Source organism: Pan paniscus, chromosome 13, assembly GCF_029289425.2.
Source record: "Pan paniscus chromosome 13, NHGRI_mPanPan1-v2.0_pri, whole genome shotgun sequence".
Lineage (NCBI taxonomy): Eukaryota > Metazoa > Chordata > Mammalia > Primates > Hominidae > Pan > Pan paniscus.
Window position 1 is genome coordinate 62582277 of NC_073262.2, and position 19013 is coordinate 62601289.

General features: G+C 43.4%; 1 protein-coding gene across 1 annotated transcript in view; it reads right to left on the reverse strand.

Moving 5' to 3' along the window:
- The window catches only part of LY75 (lymphocyte antigen 75), a 102188-nt gene extending 88152 nt beyond the window's left edge, over nt 1-14036 (reverse strand). Inside the window, exons 1-3 of the mRNA XM_024928001.5 lie at nt 13869-14036; nt 8012-8383; nt 3230-3400 (exon numbers count right to left, since the gene is read on the reverse strand). Coding sequence (XP_024783769.2) covers nt 3230-3400; nt 8012-8383; nt 13869-13962 — 637 coding nt within the window. The 5' untranslated portion in view covers nt 13963-14036. The remainder of the gene's footprint in view (nt 1-3229; nt 3401-8011; nt 8384-13868) is intronic.
- Nucleotides 14037-19013: the final 4977 nt, after the last annotated feature.

Genomic DNA, 19013 nt, shown 5'->3' on the forward strand with positions numbered 1-19013 from the left:
TGTCGTGAACACTGAGCTAATGGAAAACAAGCTCATTTGAACATAGTGGCAGATGACAGAGGGTTTGCCCACAGCCTGCATAGAAACCACTGTATGTGTATGTGTGTGCACAGACATGCTGCTTAAATGGCCAAGATATTGAGCCCAAGTGACTACCTTATTTGGGAAACTATGTCCAAATTTCTCCTTAATACTTTAATAAAGAATATATGATATGTAATTCACATTACATACGCATTATATATGTATATGTGTGTATATATGTGCATAGAAACATATATACATATGTGTTTGTAGAGTATGCATAATTTCAGACAAAGAAACTGCAAGCTGTTTCCTGAATGAGATATAAAAATTTCAAAACAACTGGTTCAAAATATATTCAGAGCCTCCTGTGTACTCCCCACAAGAGGGGAAGTCCAATGCAGGCTGTGTCAAGTGCATCCCAGGCTCCAACTGGGGGACTTTCCAAAAGGCCTCCTATAGCCAGTTACATATCAGATGTTATACTCATGATCCTATAAGCTGGAAGGGCCTTTAGAGATCATCTTGTCTAATGTCCTTATTTCACAGACAGGAACAAAGACCTAGAGGTGACTGTGACAGAGCTATAATGAGGGCACTGGTCTTGTTGATCCTCTGATGGCACATCCTGCTGCTTCAGCCATTTTTCTATAGCATAAATAGCAACAGAGATTCTGACGTTTGATAAAAACAAAATAGAGTGGATTTGAAAGCACATTGTCTAAAGGTTCATTATTACCACTGAGGCCCTACACTTGTAAATCCAGAAGCTTCCAGGAGTGGGATGGCAGTGTGTTTGCTATACAACATGACCTCCATGATTTAGCAGCCCTCAGGTTTGAGAAACTTACTCTTGCTTCTTCCATAAAAAGTAACTCTAGGAAGCATATGCATGCATTAACACCACTGTATGTGTCACACCCCCAAAGCCCCAGCACACACACAACACCCACAGGAGGCTAAAGGCACCAAGATACATTCCTGTCAAGGCAGCAAGGTACAGTGGGGGTAAATATGTACAGTGGGGAAGGAGGATAAAGAATCCTTCACTAGTTTCCACAAAAATGTGGTCTGACCCCGACAGGTCATTTCACTGATCTGGGCCTGCTGCCTCTCACCTGAGAAACAGGGGTTTACATTGGATTACCTCTAAGCAAACTTTCACATCTAAATTTCTGATCCAAATGATAAGGAGAGTTAAATGAAGTTGATACCTGGCTGACCAAACTCTGCTTATTATCAATTATAGCTGAAGAAAATACTGGCTTTTTCTATTTTAGTAGGTAGGTTACAGGTGTTGAGAAGCCTGGGCCTCTAATTAGATATGTAATCCTCCAAGTGTGGTTCCCAGACCAGCATTATCAGCACTACCTGGAAACTTGCCGAATTTGGGGGGGCCACCAAAAATCTACTGAATCAGAATCTCTGGGCCCTAGATATCTGTGTTCTAACAAACTCTCCATGTGATTCTGTTGCACCCTGAAATCTTAAGTCTTAACCCAGTATAATCTCTCCAAGTTGCTTAGAACTCTGCATTCTGAAGCTCACGTTCCCGAAGGAGGGATCAGCATTACTAATACCACCTGGCTAGCTACTCAATGAGTCAGGCTAGTGTAGCTGTTTGGGACAAGGACTTCATAGCCAGACTTCCTGGGTTTGAATTCTAGTTCTGATATTTATTAGCTGTGTGATCTTAGGCAAGTTACATATCTCCCTTGTGCCTCACTGTGATCATCTGTAAAATGGGGATAAAGTATGGTACCTTTCAGGGTTGCTGTGAGGATTCAATGAGTTAATGTATATTGAGAGCCTGAAACAGTATCTGACACCTGGCAGAGCCCTGTTAAGTATTAACTATTATTACTTAGGTCTGGAGCTCTTTCCTTTCTCTTTGCTATAGATTCTTTCAACCTATTGTCCATTAAGTAATATTTTGTGAGTACCTATCACATGTCAGGTACCGTGATCCCCTGTAACTCTCACCTAATTGGTGAGAAACTGTGTCTCAGTTATGTGCCAGATAATGATGTAATTGCTACTTTGGTCTCTCTCTGTCTTTCTAAAGAACAGCAAATTCTTTAGCAAATCCTGAACAGTTTGCTTCTGGTAAAAAGTAACGAGAAAAAGCACTCTGACAAACACACAGGAATGGTGGAAGGAACAGTGTCACCAATTTTGAGCCAGGAAGATCTATCTCTTCTCTTTCCCGCTCTTTGCTTCAGGCCATAAACATACTTAAGATTTCACCATTCTAAAAGTGTTTTTCAACTGATCTCTTTCTTAAACTACTCTTTGCTTTTTTAAATAAAAATTATAGGAGGCCACTGTTTTGGACTAAGCTCCTGATCTAGGACTCAAAAATCAAAATGGAGTCACCCATGCCAAAGTTCCACATCACCAAACTGAAACAGAGTTGTCATCTGGTCTTTTGAGAAATCAGGAGAGAGAGACAACTGCCTAATTTCCCCAACAGGCCAGTTTCAATCTTTAATTGGCCTGATAATGAAGTTCCCTCTGTTTCAATGCTTAACCTGAAGTCACCTGATGTTGACCAATCAATTATTTCTCTATTGCTCTTACAAGGAAAGTTACGTTGAAATGACCAATCCACTCTTCGGTTTTTGTTTTTGCTTTCTTCAGCCCTTTTTCTGTCTACAAAGCCAATCCCCTCTGTTCAACGAACTGGAACACTTACAGTAGTCTATTTTATGAAATGAGGTGTTGCCTGATTCTAGAATTGCAATAAAGCCAAATAAGATTGTAACTACATAAATTTGTTGCAATTTTGTCCTTTGCCAACTGTCTCTTCTTCTGCTCCGTGAAACTTACGAGGCTTACTTCCTTCTGTTCATGCTTCATTCCACTACAACCCAGCTTCTACCCCCTCTAGTCTTCTGAAACTACTAAAGGTCAGCAGCAATTTCCTAATTGTGCATGCCTTTTCCACACTTCCTCTCCCTGGGGTGCTATGGAACACTCCCTCCTCCTCCTCCATGACACCATCCGCCTTGGTTCACTTCCGGGCCTGCTTCTGAAGGCAAATTCATGGCTACACATTACCTCTCTCTTCTCCTCCAAACATACACTTCTTATCCGGGATAATATTTTTGCAGTCACTTTTGAGTCACTTTGAACTCTTCCTTCTCCCTATTGCCTCATATAAATGTACTACTTTTCCACATAAAATTTACCAGCCCATACATACCAGGCTTTAAGCAGATGCCCCACTTTCGGTCATATTCATAATTCAAGGTGGTGGCACACCATGGCCCACTATGATCTTCATCAAGAATGCAATCATGATGCCAGGTCCCATCAATTAAGAATGGAAATTCACAAGGTCTCCCATAAGAGTTCCCATCTCTGGTATAGATCTCTGGGTTGGAGAGGAAGTTGGGGAAAAGAGAGTTAAAAACTGGGTAGTCAGCGTCAGTTGGCTAATTTCTAAAACTGTTTTTAAAAGAAACATTGTTTAGAATACAATATCCGAGTGTAGGAATTCAGAGCATGGGTGCTGTCAGGTCTGGATATGAATGCTGGCTCCCTGCTAACCCACTGTTTGCCTGTGGGCTAGCTATCCAACCTCTAGTAGCCTCTGTTTCTGCTTTTGCAAACTGGGGATAGCGTTCAGTGATCAACCATGTGAAGCTTCACTTACTGTGGTGTGATGAGGAGCTGAAAGAGCCTGGCTTGATCAGGTGAGGGTCTACTAACTCTGCTGTGGGCCGCAGAGCACTTCACCAGAAAGGGTGCCCTGGCTGAGGTTACATTTATCTCTATTTTCTTTTCTTTAGAAAGTGTTGGAGCCAGAAAAATACCTTGGAACCACTGAGGGTGGGTGTGGACTTTGGAACCACCTGCGGCATTAGAAAGAGGGACAAATAGTCCCATTGTTCAGAGACTGGAGGTAGAATTGAGACTGTGGTTTTTGAGGAAGTAAAAGGAAGAGCTGCTGAATTTCTGAGTAGATTCTTGGGAAGGTACAAGGCATGGTAATTTGGGGTGTGAAAGAAGCAGCAGCTTCAATGGGGCAGTCATGTGACCGGCTGGGGGCCAGTGAGGTAGTAGACATAGCTTTTATTTCAATCATTTTCCCTGGTACATGGGGAGGAACTGAAAAGTGATTCCAACCTCAAATATGCCTGGAAATGCTGGAAAGAGTGTTTGATACTTATATCAATACTAATTCTCTTGGAAAGGTGTTTTTATAGAACAGCTATCCCTGTATCTCTTTCTGTCACAATTTGCCAAAACCTTGGTCCACAATTTGCTAAAAACCTCAGTCATTAACAGATCAAATAATGGCCATTAGGTAAATCATAGTAATCAGATCTTATCACCGTTTACCAGGCAATTAGGGTTCCTCAAAATGTCTCACAGATTTGCTTAAAAGTGTGCTTAAGACAGTATTTGATTCTACTTTCTTTTCCTCAAGTGTCCGTCTAACTAAAGTGTGAGGCCATTTAACAGCTTAGAATGTATTAAGCAGAACTATAGCAAAAGGTAATAATAATCTGGATGCTTTTCTTGGCAAATAGTCTTTTAAAGATCACTGGTTTTGTTTTGCTATGTCATAGAAACAGTTTTCAAAAGGGTACTTCTGTTAAAGAGTGTGTTGACCTTATATTTTATAAGGATTCGCTTATTACCCATGTTTCAGTTTAACCGCATCGAAACCCCCCAATAGCTCATGACCAATTTCTTTTCCCATATTACAAACCTAAGAGGACAGTCCCTGAACACAAAGACTGTTCCTTGTAGAACCATCAGTTTTCTTTTCTAAAACCTTTGATTTTTGGAATACAAAGTGCCTTGGTATACATTTCTGTCATTTGTTCTTTAACATAAACCTGTGAGATCATAGGGGAAGTATTATACTTGTCTGGGAAATCCCCATTTTTGCAGAGTAGTCAAGTGATACATTCAGGCACTCAGCTGCAAGTGACAGGGATAAGAATGGGCTCTCTCTGATTAGACTCTTGACCTATAAGGACAATTTGTGACATCAGTGGGTGCCTTCTCAAGTTTCAAGTTAAATTTCATAGCTCAAAGCTGGGCTTCAATTAATAAGCTCTCTAAGTCACAATATATGCTTTGAAGAATGATAAGCATACAACCACCACACCAGAAGCAGCTAAATTACGCTAACTATTCACTAAGCATTTTGTTCCCACACATTCTTTGCTGATGCTGGCCTCTTACACACCATGGGCTTCCTTAGCAAGACAGACTTTCCTGGGAAGAATCTTCTCTGAATGTGCAAATTTATGGTGATAGCATCCTTAAAACAACAGCTTTATTATGCAATAGTTACAAATTTGTGAGATGAGGTGATTATGCAGAAAACTAGCAAATTAATGTCATCAGTAACATGAGACAAAATAGTTTCAATGGATAAAGAGGTTGTTGGCAGGCTTCTAAGAGTTGCCCAGAATTCTGATAGTTCTGCAGCCACCCTGCCACAAAAAGTCCATTTCCTCTGCGTGATTCACCAAACATTCAAAATTTGAAAAGTGCTAGTGAGATCAAGGTATCTTAATGATATTAATGTACACCTGGGTGCTAGTCAAAAGCAGTTCACTCATAAAATTTATTCAACTTCAGTTTTCTCTGAGATGAACACGACTCACAGGATAGGAGTTGGGGTGAGAGGCAACCCAAGGCACAGTGATAAATTAATGTTCTTGTATCGCAAGTGAAAACTTGGTTTATACTGCTAAAGCCAAGGGGGAAAGAAAGAAGCTATGTTTGGGGAATGGAATACTGGTTTTAAGCCCTAGCTTTGCTGTAACAAACCAGGTAACCTTGGATTTCACTTTGTTGGGACTTGGGTATCTTGTATGTTTTGTTTATATACTGCTAGATAAGAAGGTGGGGACAACAATCAGTATCGAGAGTCTGAGAGCGGAGTCCTAGAGAAAGTCCCTAACTTAAGACAGCAGTCCCTAACCTAAGAACAAGAAGGGATATGCATAAATTGAAAAGGGTAGAATTTCCAGGACTTCATATTTGATTATATTGGAGTGGTGGAAGAGGCAAGCCTGCCTGAAACCTCTCAGGTGACTTGCTGATTTCTGACATGTAGAACTTAGATGGTACCAGTCACCCAGACAGAAACAGAGAAGAGGTGGCAAGTTTGGCCCTGGTTTCTGTGCAAATTAAAACTTGAGGTATGCCTTGACTAGTCACAACTATATATGCTTTAAAAAAAGCTTTAGTGTTTCAAATACTATATTTGAAAAGGTCAAGAAACACTTCATGCCTTTGGGTTATGCTGGTGGCATTGCTTAGCTCTCTCTGGGTGGTCCCCTGGGTAGATCCTTAACCTTTTTTGTGCTACTGATCTCTTTGGCAGCTGGGTGAAATCCACAGTCCCTGTCTCAGAAGAACATTAGAAATGCATACATAAAATACATAGGATAAAAAGGAAAACCAGTTATATTGAAATGAAGACGCTCTGGGGACTGAGGGAGTTTAAGATTACAACTATGCCCCTCAAAAGAATTACATCAGGAGACTAAAAGAACCCTGCCAAGAAAATTATCCTTTCTGATCCCTGGACAAATACAATGAAACAAGTTAAATCCAATTAAAAGGCATTTTGTTTGGCTCTGTGTTTTCTCTTAGTTGGCAAGTTGGAGAAGGGCTTTTGTGGCACAGAATTTAAATTTGCCATTAAGTCATATCCAGAAAGCAACTGCTTTACTTTTAGGAGGAAACTGGCTCGCAGAAACAGACTGTCAACTATTCAAAGGTCAGGGATTGATGAAAAGGAAAACCCTATCTCTAATTCTCTAATATTTCTCCACAACAGAACTTGACATTCTCAGAATAATTCCTGCATCCTCACTAGGAAATAGAAAGCTAGAAAGAAAAACTTGTGCAGATGGATAATGGAAAGTATGGGAGCGAAGCTGCTATCCTGACTTTGAGGCCAAATTTAGCTTAAATGATCTTTAAGAGAAGAAGAAAGCCACCGTAAAGCTAGGGAAATTTGTAAAGAAAGGCAAGGGGAAATAATAGGACTTAGAGGACATAATTATATGCATATCGACATTTGGTGTAATTTAGAGCAACATAATGAAAAATATTTGCTTGGGAGATACCTAATTACATTTAATGGTTAAAAAAAAATAAATCTACTCATTCTTTAACTTAGAAATTAGTTGCAATCCAGTCCCTAGACTCAGGGCTAAGTCCATGGTCCGCTCCCCCCAAGGCAATATTAATATACTTATTTTTGGAAGCAACTGAAAAACTCCACTCTTAAAATGCTGAATCATAAATATAAACATCAAAATTTGGTTGCCATGCAAAAATGAAAATAAATAAAATCCACTCAAAATTTTCCCATTTTATTCAAAATCCGTAGGCAAGAAAAAAAATATTTTTCCTCCTTCTCCTTCTTTTCTTTTTTAAGGATGGGGGTCTCACTATGTTGCCCAGGCTGAAGTGCAGTGGCTATTCACAGGCGTGATCATTACACACTACAGCCTTGAACTCCCGTGTGCTCAAGTGATCCTGCTGCCTCAGTCTCTCGAGAAGCTGGGACCGCAGCCATGCACCACTACGCCTGACCTTTCTTCTTCTTTTAAAACTTAGAATAAGATCAACATTATTAGATCATTTGACTTTTAGCCTGTACAAATCTAATGTTTCCTTTCCTCTAGGGTTTCCTTTCCTCTAGGGTTTAGAAGACCATCATAAGAAGTACATATCTATCTGATGAAATCCCAGGTTTATCACAACATGGCTGTGTGACCTCAGACAAGGCACTTAATCTCTCTTAGCCTTACCTGCAAAGTAGAGGCAAATACCATGGACTTGTAAGAATGTCGCTCAAAGTAACTGCACAGTGCCTGGAACTGAAGAGCTTACTCACTGCCCTTACTAATGTACGACTCTATTTTTACTAAATTGTGCATGTTTAATGCCACATGTGACAAGCACAACAGCAAATCGGTCAAAGTCCCTCTCTAATACTCACCATGATAAGGCTGGTCACAAAGGCTTTCCTCTGAGCCTCCTTTCTTCCAGACATCAGATGCGTTTGAGATTGCTGTGCCATGTCCATCCTTCAGAGCCAGCCGGTACCGGGCAGCTCCGTACAGAGAGTGGTGCTCACATTTCCACCACAGCATGGCACTGGAGTCACAGCTGAACATTCTCAGCTCATTTGCCGATTTGGTAATATCGAGGCCAAGGCACTTTTGGGAGTGCAAATGAAAGAGCCGATGCTGGGACACCCACTTCCATAACTTGTCCTCAGTTTCATCACAGTCGTCTGCTACTATCCAGCCATACACTGGCTTGATGCACTTGCCCGTATTTCCATGGACAATGGTGAAGGGGTCATTAGCTGAGTCAAAGGGACAGACAGATTGTAGATTATGTGGTTGAAGTGCCTTGCTCCCTGCCTGCTGAGGAGAGTCTGAGCACTACTGGACTGTTCCCATCCTCAGTCTGTTCCCACTGTTTTTAAGCTGCAGGGGACTACAAAAGGTGGGACAGTGGTGAGCAGAGAGGCAGTGCAGTGTGTAGGGTCAGAACACGGGCTCTGGAGCCAGTCCACCTGGGTCCATATTTTGCTCCTGCTACTTGTTAGCCATAGGATCAGGGCAAATCATTTAACCTCTGTGTTCCAGTTTTCATATGATGGTTGTGAGCATGAAAGGAGCTAATCCATGTAAAGCATGTAGAGTAGCATGTATATTTGTTGTTGCTATTTCATGAAAGATTTTTCCCTTCTCATTTAATAAGATAAAAGGAGCTCTTTAGTTTTCATCTCAATGAAAAGTCTAGTTGGGACCATAATTCTGCCTTGCTTACATGTTAGCTACTATGGCAGGGTAAATTATTACATGAAAAGTCGATGCTTAACACAGCATGTGCACTATATATATGTTCCTTTCTTCAGATGCAAGTACATAGTGAGGCCTCTGTGCTCCTCTGCCTTAGGGCAAGTTAGTGGGGCCACTAAAAAGGAAAACTTAAGGACAATTTTCTTAAAGACCACTTCCCCCTAGATATTTTTTGGAGGCCTAAATTCATTGAGGTATCTCAGAGGAAATGGGGAAATTTCTGAGGGAGCAGCAGAACAGTGGGGTACAGAAACAAGAAGAAATAGAGGTCTGGGTTCTGAGGGTAGAACCTGTGGCCAGCTCCACTGTGGCAGTTTCATTGTCCTCAGTTTCATCACAGTCGTCTGCTACTATCCAGCCATACACTGGCTTGTGGCACCCTCAGGAAGGCGACAGGGCCTGGGGAAAGCCTGGGGGGATTGACAGTGTGGATCACCTAAGAAGGCTGAACCCCAAACTCCAGGAACTACCAAAGTGATGGCTGATGAGTCTTGAGCCACCAGATACAAGATCCTGTGGGTTTGGACAATGGAAAACCCAGAGGTAACCAGCGGGATCCAATGACTAAAGAAGAATCCTCCCTGAATGTTCCCCTGGCACTTTGCATGAGCTGGCAAAGACCCCAGTAAGGACAATTATTGAAGTTCTGGCAACCTGGTGGAATGGGAGCTCAGCATCAAATTTAATTTGGCTTTCTGAAAATAAAGTAATGCATTGTTTCTTGCACACCTGAGTTTGTGGAATAAGATTCACATCTGTTACAACAAACTATAATCAGATAATTTGGTTAGTTATTTTACAAAGGAAAATTTTAAACAATTACAGCACAAATCATGTTGATAAGAGTAAAGCTGAAATATTTTAGACAAGCTTAAGCAATCACTGTCAGTGAACCAGAGTTCAGCAGAAAGACCTGTAAAATTTTGGTTCCCAAAAGGCACTTTCATTTTGATACCAGCTTCACAGTCACTGGTTTCACTAACACCAGATGATTTTCCTAGTAATAATTCAAAGGCTTTCAGAGTTAAAAATTCCCATACCAGGGACTGGTGACTTGAGGGGAATTTTACCATGTAAATAATAACTATAAAATTAAGTCTCACTGCAGCTTGAACTTTGGAAGGATTTTTTTGTTTTGTTTTAAATAACAGAAGCAACAACAAGAGAAACAACAACAGCAACAACAATCCTTTAAAGCTTAAAGTTATTCTAAATCTGAATTTTAGAAGTATTCCACAGGATTGCAGCTAAGGATGTTTGCCATAGCAGCTTTCATCCTTCACACTTTTTTTTTCTGAGATGGAGTCTTGCTCTGTTGCCCAGGCTGGAGTGCAGTGGCACAATCTCAGCTAACTGCAACCTCCGCCTCCTAGGTTCAAGTGATTCTCATGCCCCAGCCTCCCAAGTAGCTGAGATTACAGGTGCCTGCCACCACACCCGGGTAATTTTTGTATTTTTAGTAGAGATGGGGTTTCACCATGTTGGCCAAGCTGGTCTCGAACTCCTGACCTCAGGTGATCCACCCACTTCGGCCTCCCAAAATGCTGGGATTATAGGCATGAGATACCGTGCCCAGCCACATCCCTCACACTTTCTTCTTTGACATTCCTCTGCCATTTTCTACTTGATGGACACAGGCTGGGAAGACAGTCAACAAAAAAGGAAAATGTGCTATAAGATTACTACTTACACTTTCTCTCATGGCCTTCTCCCACAATTCAATAGCTACTCAGATCTCTGATCTACATCTTTTCCAAAGTATTCTCTCTTGCCTCTCCAAAGTAAATCTTGCATTCCAAAGTATCAAAAATTACAGAAGAAAAAAGAAGTCTGCTCCTGCAGGAGACGTGCCCATCACCCTTGTTGGAAACATCCCCTCTCCTGCCCTGTAGTCTTGCTGCTGTCTTTCCCGGGCATTCTGCTTTGTGTGCTGGATCCCAAACAGGTGAACTGGGGAAGCAGCAGCTTTGCCTTCCTTTGCAGTTTGCAGTTCTGGCTTTTTCAAAATTTTTGTAGAATCCAATGGATTAGCTACATTTCTTTATACAGTGGAAAAAGCAGGAGTTAGGAGTCCGAGATTGAAACACTAAAACACTACAGGAGAGGTGTGGAGTAGCTCTGTTAAAGTGGAGCTGCCAAACTTCCTAACAAACTGCTACACCTCTGAATATAGATGTTTTTCTCAGACTAATCCCTTGTTTGAACCAAGTATGCAATTTCAATGTGACACTTATAGTGGTCACTTAGTACAGATCTTAATTATTGATATACTTAAAGGAAACTTATTAGCCTCCATATATAAGGTATGTATAAACATACATTAGATAGGGAGAGTCCTATCCTTTCATGATGCTTCCCCGTATCTTTCTTTAACCTTAGCAGGAGCTGTTGAAACTGCCTCAGTCTTACGACCCTTATTGGGATAGTAGGTTGAAGAGCTGGAAGGAGGACTGAGAAAGCGTGAACATAATCCCTTATTTACAAAATTTGGTACAGAAGGGCATATAAGCTATATACTTTGAAAAGGTAATTACAGAGTAGATTTTATTTTATAAAACTTATTTTATAAAATAGATTCTTTATTAATAGCTTTCTACTGGGTTTTGTTCACTTTACAACTTTACACCAGTCCTCAATGGAGTTTTAATATTTACCTCCAAATACAATATTGGGGCAAATCTAAAAGGCAGAAGTTGATGAAGAGAAGCCTCATTACCCCCTAGATGCATTTTGTATATGCTTCATTTTATATAAATTCTCCAGTGGTGTTTGAGAGAAAATGGCTAAGTAGCATTACCATAAATTGAAAATAAATTTTTAGTATTTTTACATCCATCAAAGGCAAATCATCTCTTTCATATTTTCTTATTGTCTGATCACTAAATAATTCCTGCCTTTGGTCCCTAGACCAAAAAGCTTCACACATTCCAAAGAGAAGCTGGATATTGACATTTATAACTACAGACAAATGGATAGGGAAATAGCTTGGGAAAACAAGAAGGATGAAGATGGCAGCATTTATAATTTCAGGGGAACCGTCCATAGATCACATATTAAGCATTTTGTAGAGTGTCTACCATGTGTTCAGAATGTACAGGTAGGTGCAGCAAGAGAGAATCAGAAGTCTAGGTTTGTTAGTTCAAAAACAGGTCCTGAAGTGACAGTTGAGTCCATGGCAATGTCCAGGGAGTCAGAAAGTCTTCACGCACGATTGGGTGGTGTTGGCTGGTGAAAACCTCAGGAGTCCCTTCAAGCTGTTAGCTCTCCAAGCAGGCAAAAATGTAAACTAAGCACCTGGCACCTCCCCAAGGACACAGAGGTGCTCCTTCAGTGTTTGGGTAATAGAGGCCACCTGCACAAGCCTAGCCGTGCACATGTGACGAGGTGCATGCCATCACCAGCATCATGAAGCGGACACTCTTGCCAAACAATTGACCCAAATGGCTGGGGGTTCAAAATTCCAGTGCTTCCCCAAACAAGGCCACAAGTCTGCTCTGAGGGTGAGAGAAAATCGATCAGAGTAGCTGCTAGGAGTAAGAAAGGATACAGGATAACAAAACCTGTGGGAACATAGCACAGGGGGAACAGAGTTAAACCTGGTGCTTTTCGCTTTGGGTCAGTGATAAAGGGCAGTGATTGCAGAGATTGCAAGAATTAAGGAAATCTTGAAATTTGTGAAGGAGATAAAAACAGGACTGAAGCAGATGTCGATGGGAACCAAGAGGTTAGTGATTGAAAAGTTAGTGCATTTTCACTGTAGTTAGTTGCTGCAGTGAACTTTTCCACCTTGGATTGTGGGGCAGGCAGAATAAATTATCAAGGCAATAAAGGATCTTATTTTAAAGGATTCTTTTAGTAGTTCCTAGCACACAGGGTCAGAGGAGAATAGAGAAGTGTGACTCAGAGCAGGGTTCATTTCCAGGTCCTTGCTGTAGATAGGATGATGCCATTCACACTCTGAGAAATCTCTTCCCATCGCTCTCCGAAGGAAGTCTAAACCAGATGGTAACTTAGCTTAGCTGCAAAGAAAATAAGAGCCACCAACAATTTAATGTTTTTCAAACTGCCTGGACAATCTTTTCCTTCCTCATACAGGCACGATAACAGAAGTGGCCGGTGGAGGGTGGCCCACTGAGTGCCCATGATGCAGTCCAACCAAGAAACACAGTCCTCTGCACACCTCTCGCCCAGGCAAAAAGAGAAAGTAAAAGCAACCGGTTGCTGCCAAGGGGTGTGGTGGGGTGGGGCTGGCACTACCCTGAACATCAATGAAGGCTGTCTGTTTCTGGTCCTGCTTCCGCAGTAAGAGGCAGCAGGTCCCCAAGCAGGCGACCTGCCCTTCAGCGTGAGGCTGTCAGCCTTGGGGGAGCGGGGTCATTTGGAGCTGATAAACCAATGAGAAGAAAGGTTTGTTGCTCTAGGCAGTGGGTGAGGGCATCATAGCTGACTCTTGGTCTTGGTCACTTTCGGAGGAGATGGTTTATTTAACCTGACTTCCTTCCTGATGCGCACCGTAGGCGCAGTGAAATCCGGGAATCGTGGGGAATCCTTGGCGCTGTGGGTGGAGGCTCCTCTTGGCCCTGTGGCCAAGGTGACCAAGGGCCGAAGGAAAAGCGAGAACGGGAGGGACGGGACGCAAGAGGGCAGATGGGGAACTCCATACTCCAGCAACATTTTGTAAGAGAGGCGACGACGGAGAAGGGCACCCGGCCAAAAAAGCCTCCGTGCGCCTACTCTACGGTGCACCGCGTCCCCTCTGCACCAGAAGGGCCCTGTCTTCCCACATCCACCGCGCCCTACTCCGGGCCCCCGAGGGCACTGGGGCGCCACCTCTGCCAGACCTCCCCCGCGACTCACTCTTCCGGCTCTAGAGCCCCCCCGCCCCAACAGCAAAGCAGCCGTGACCTGCCCCAGGCTGGAAGGCAACAGAGCTGCGGCGTCGAGGCACCCAGCGGACTGCGGGGCGGACGTGCCCGCGGTTACCTGCGCGGCCAGAGGGCTCCGCGAGATCGAAGAACCAGAAGAGCAGCATGAGGAGCCCCGCCGGGCGGCGAGGGGTCGCCCAGCCTGTCCTCATCCTGAGCTGGCGCAAGCCTTCCGGCCGGGTCCTCGGGCGCACGCGGCTCCCGCCCCTCCTGCTGAGCGCGGCCTGCCCCGCCCGCAGCTCTGTCTAGGCCTCTGGGGGCGCCCCGGCCCCGCCCCCGCCGCCCTCGGCCAATCAGACGTGCGTCTCCTCGGCCCCGGGGCGGAGCGGGCCAGGTGTGGGAAATGAACAGGGCGGGGCGCTAGATACCTGCGTGGGGTAGGACCCGCGAGGAAGAGGTACGTGCGGGTCGGTGGGAGAGCCAGGCTGCACAGGCTCCTGCACTGGAGGGTTCGGTCCCCGCCTCTTCATCAGCCAAGCTGGGGAGATGCGGCCCTTACTGGGACTTGGCACCGCCCTGGTGGGTGGGTTCTATCAGTTTAGAACCTTGGCCTCTGCCTGGCGCACTGTGGTCAGGGACGACTTCTCCATTCCAGCCTGGACTGAAAAGGGACCCAGGATCTCTTTTACCCCGGAGGAGGAAGTGAGCACCTGCCCTGTGGGTGGCTGCGGCCAAGCCTAAGAATTCAGTCGTCCTTGGCAACGTCTTGGGTATTTTGATAGTGCGGTATTTTGATAGTGCAAACAAAGGTGGAATAATGGTACACTGCAGTTCTACCCATAGTTGTTAAAGAATTAAAAGCAAGAATTACTAGAATGACCAAACGACACTTCCAAGGATGACTTATGCTTTATAAAAAGTTGACCTTTGCGAGTAAGCTCTTTGCTTAATAATTTAATGATAATAATAATTAGCTGGTAGAAATGTAGAAGTCTGCATGCAGAACCAGAAATTTCATGTCCCACTCACTCTCTTCCTGTGGACACTGCTATCATTATAAAGAGGCCAAATTCTTAATGACCTAAGTTGCTCAAATGTGAATATTTTATACTTTTAAATCCCCTCTTTGCTGAGCACATAATGTGTACTTGAGGTGGCCTCCATCCTTGTTGCATGAGGATGCAAAGACCTAGGTTGCTCTTCCTGACTCCCACTGCCAAGGTTTCACAGTTGGCTCCCAAACCTGCTCTGTCTTCTCCCCAGGGTCTGGCCTTTCAGTTCCATAGATATAGTGAGCACCTGCCATCACAGGATCTGGGCACGCCATGGAACAGAAGGACAAAAAGACAACATCTCTGCCCTCCCCTGAATACTGGGGAGACTGAGGCACTGTGATGGATAATATTGTCAGCTTGATTGATAGGAACGAATGCAAAGTATTGTTCCTGGGTGTGTCTGTGAGGGTGTTGCCAAGGAGATTAACAGTGGACTGGGAGAGGCGGACGGGCCCTCAATCTGGGTGGGCACCATCTCATCAGCTGCCAGCATGGCTAGAATAAAAGCAGGCAGAAGTTGGAAGAACTTGACTGGCTGAGTCTCCTGGCCTTCACCTTTCTCCCGTGCTAGATGCTTCCTACCCTCGAACATCGGACTCCAGGTTCTTCAGCTTTTGGACTCTTAGACCTATAAAAGTGGTTTGTCAGGGGATCTCTGGCCTTCGGCCACAGACTGAAAGCTTCACTGTTGGCTTCCCTACTTCTGAGGTTTTGGAACTGGGACTGGCTTCTTTGTTCCTCAGCTTGCAGACAGCCTATTGTGGGACTTCACCTTGTGATCATATGAGTCAATACTCCTTAATAAACTCCCTTTCATATATACATGTATCCTGTTAGTCCTGTCCCTCTAGAGAACCCTAATACAGGCACACTCAGTGACACAGGGCAGAATGAATGGGGAAACTCTGACAAACGTTGAAGGAAGGCAACATCTTAGCTGGGTCTTAAAGAATGGGTAGGAATTTGAGCAGGCACAGCTGGTGGGAGAAAACCAGTGACAGGGCAGAGGCCAGAAAATGCAAGCAGAGTCAGAAGACAGTCCAGAGTCCAGGGTAGCTGCCCTGCAGGGGGTGTGTCTGCGAGAGAGATCAAAGTGGTTGTGGTGGGGTCCCCAGTGGAAATGACAGCAGAAAGGTGAGTTGTGTCTGTTTTGTGAAGGGCCTTGAATTTATTCTAAGGCACAGATGGTGGGAAGTTCTGAGTAGGAGAATCTTCCACTGACCTGATCCCCTCTGCCTCTGTGGCTGCCTGCCTTTCTTTCTGATCCTACCCAGCTTGGAGCTCCTTGAGGGCAGTGGTCTTGCCATATTCATTATCACATCCTCAACACTGGGCACAGGGCCTGTCCCAAAGTAAGCTCTCAATAAATGTTAGTTTAATCAATGGATGGATTCCTAGGGCCACCACCTTAGCCTAGGGCCATATGAGCTCCTACTTGCATTGTATTGCAATAATTTCTCAATTGACCTCACTGCCAACAGTTATTATCCTCTCTGGCAAATGAATCCTTCTAAACACTGTTTGGAACATGCCACTTTTCTACTCAAATCCTTTCAGTGCTATTTGCATATAGCAGGAGCTCCTAAATGCTACTTAAGGGAAATTATGAAACCCTGAAATTTTATGCAGCTTTATAAATGCAGTATGTTTTGAGGAGGAGGAAGGGTACAAGGCTTTCATGAGAATCCCAGAGAAGCCCATGATACAAAAAGGAAACTCTAAGACAAAAAGCAAGTACCTCTACAATTTGACCCTTTCTCTTTCTTTGAGATGGAGTTTCACTCTTGTTGCCCAGGCTGGAGTGCAATGGCGCGATCTCAGCTCACCGCAACCTCCGCCTCCTGGGTTCAAACGATTCTCCTGCCTCATCCTCCTGAGTAGCTGGGATTACGGGCATGCATCATCACGGCCAGGCTAATTTTGTATTTTTAGTAGAAACAGGGTTTCTCCATGTTGGTCAGGCTGGTCTCGAACTCCTGACCTCAGGTGATCCGCCCGCCTCCGCCTCCAAAAGTGCTGGAATTACAGTTGTGAACCACCGTGCCTGGCCTAATCTGACCCTTTCTCTTTACTCCCTTCATATGTCACTCTTTGGTTCAAGCTACCTGTCTGAACCTGTCTTGCCTTTTCTTATATCTGCCCATATATGCATATCCAGAATGCCATTTTCCCTTTGTCTTAGTTCCAACCTTTCTTGAAGTTTCTGTTTAGATCTGACATTTTATGTAAAACACTTCTATCAAGGGGTTAACCTTCTTCCAAATATCTACCTAATAGTGTGCATTCCTTTCACTTGGCATTTAACATGTATTACCTCTTGCCACGATTTTTTCTTCAGGGACATGTGCACTGATTATTTCACCTAGGTTATAGATTCTCAGTAAATATTGTCAATGGTGACAATAAAAAGCAATGTGTCCTTCAGGTCTCACCTTGGACGTTACTTTCTCAAAGAAATTTTTTTTTTTTTGACTCTACAGTCTAGGTGAGCTTCCTCTATAACAGGTTCTCCAGGCTTCCCACACTTCTTCCTGATAGCACTTAGCACAGCTGGAGTAGATCATTCTGTGCTTGCTCATTTGTTTAATGTGTATCTCCCTCACCAGGCTGCAGGCTCCATGAAGACAGTGACTATGCCTGCTTCATTCACTTCTGTGTCCCTAGTACCTGGCACATGATTTGCTGCATGAATGAATAAGTAAATATATAGTAATACCTCATAAATGATGCAGGCAATGGAAGGTCTAGACATTTAAAAGAGGGGAAAATTGGCTTGGGTGGGAGCAGCAGTTTTCAGGCATTGAACTGGATGTCCTTGGATGAGAAGCATTCAGTAGATAGAGGCAATGAGGATGCTACAAGCTGAGACAATGGTGTAAACAAATTACAAACATCTGCCACCCACTGGAAGCCAGACCATGTGCTAAGCATTTCCCATGTACTCTCTTGTTTAGGAATCATCCTACAAAGTAAGTACTCCTATAATCCTCATTTTATAAATGTGGAAACTAAGATAACACAGAGAAGACTGATACCTAGACCAGGTTAGTAGCCACAAGTGAAGACACTATGATGGAAATCTAACTATAGAACTTGAATGAGTGTGTGAGAGTGTTAGTGATATTTTATTCCCAATCACAATTAGGGAGGAGGGGAAAAGGAGCTTTTAGAATCTCTGAAGTCATGTTTTTTAATTATAAAATAAATCATACCCCAAAAAAGAATAGCTGTGCTTATTGGCCTCTTGTGATCATATTCACCTTACTCCCACATAGAGGTAACCTCTCCTCTGAATTATTCATCACTGTTTCTTTACCATTTTCCCATATATGATTCATTCCTTAAAGAGTACCTATAATTTTACATATTTTTGAATTTTATGTAAATGAATCATTTCAAGGGTTGGGTTTTTTTTGTCACTTGTCTTTTTGCTTTAAATTCTGTCTGTGACATTCATCTGTGTTGGTGTGTGTAGTTGTAGTTCATTCATTTTTATGTAACATTTCATTATAAGAATAAAGGATACTTTATGCATTCTCTTGTTGGGGGACATTTGAGTAGTTTCCTGCTGGATAGTTTCCATTTGGGTAGCTTGTATTTGCTGCTCTTAATGCTCCTGTGAAGTTTTTGTACCTGTCTCTTGGTGCACATTGCTAGAGTTTCCTGAGGATATGGTCCTAGAAATGGAATTCCTGGAGCATAGGGTATGTGTAGCGTTACAATTACTGGACAATGCCAATGAACTTTCTGATTTACACTCCCATTGGTGTGCATAAGCATTCCCACTGCTGAACATTTTCATCAACATTGGCATTGTAAAATTTTTGGTGGGGTGTAAAATGGTATCTTTTAGTGGTTTAAAATTGTATTACCCTGATTGCTAATGAGGTTGGACATATTTTTCTCTGTGTATTGGTTATTTGTATTTCCTTTTCACATTCTCGTACAGGTTATTTGCCTGTTTTTTCGATCTGTTCCCTGCGCTTTTCTGCTTTGAATCCCAAGTGGCTTGCACTTCCCAGACCCCTCTTGCCTGTTTCCTTCTGGTTAGGGTCAGCCAATGGCCTGAGATAGGAATTTGGAAGGAGTAGAACCCAGGGTATTTCTTTCCTCTCTGCTTTGGGAGAAGACCAAGCAGTGGCTGTGCCTCTTTGTGGTTCTAGCTCCTGCCTGGAAGCCCCAGCCTTTGTGTTCCAACTCCCACCAGG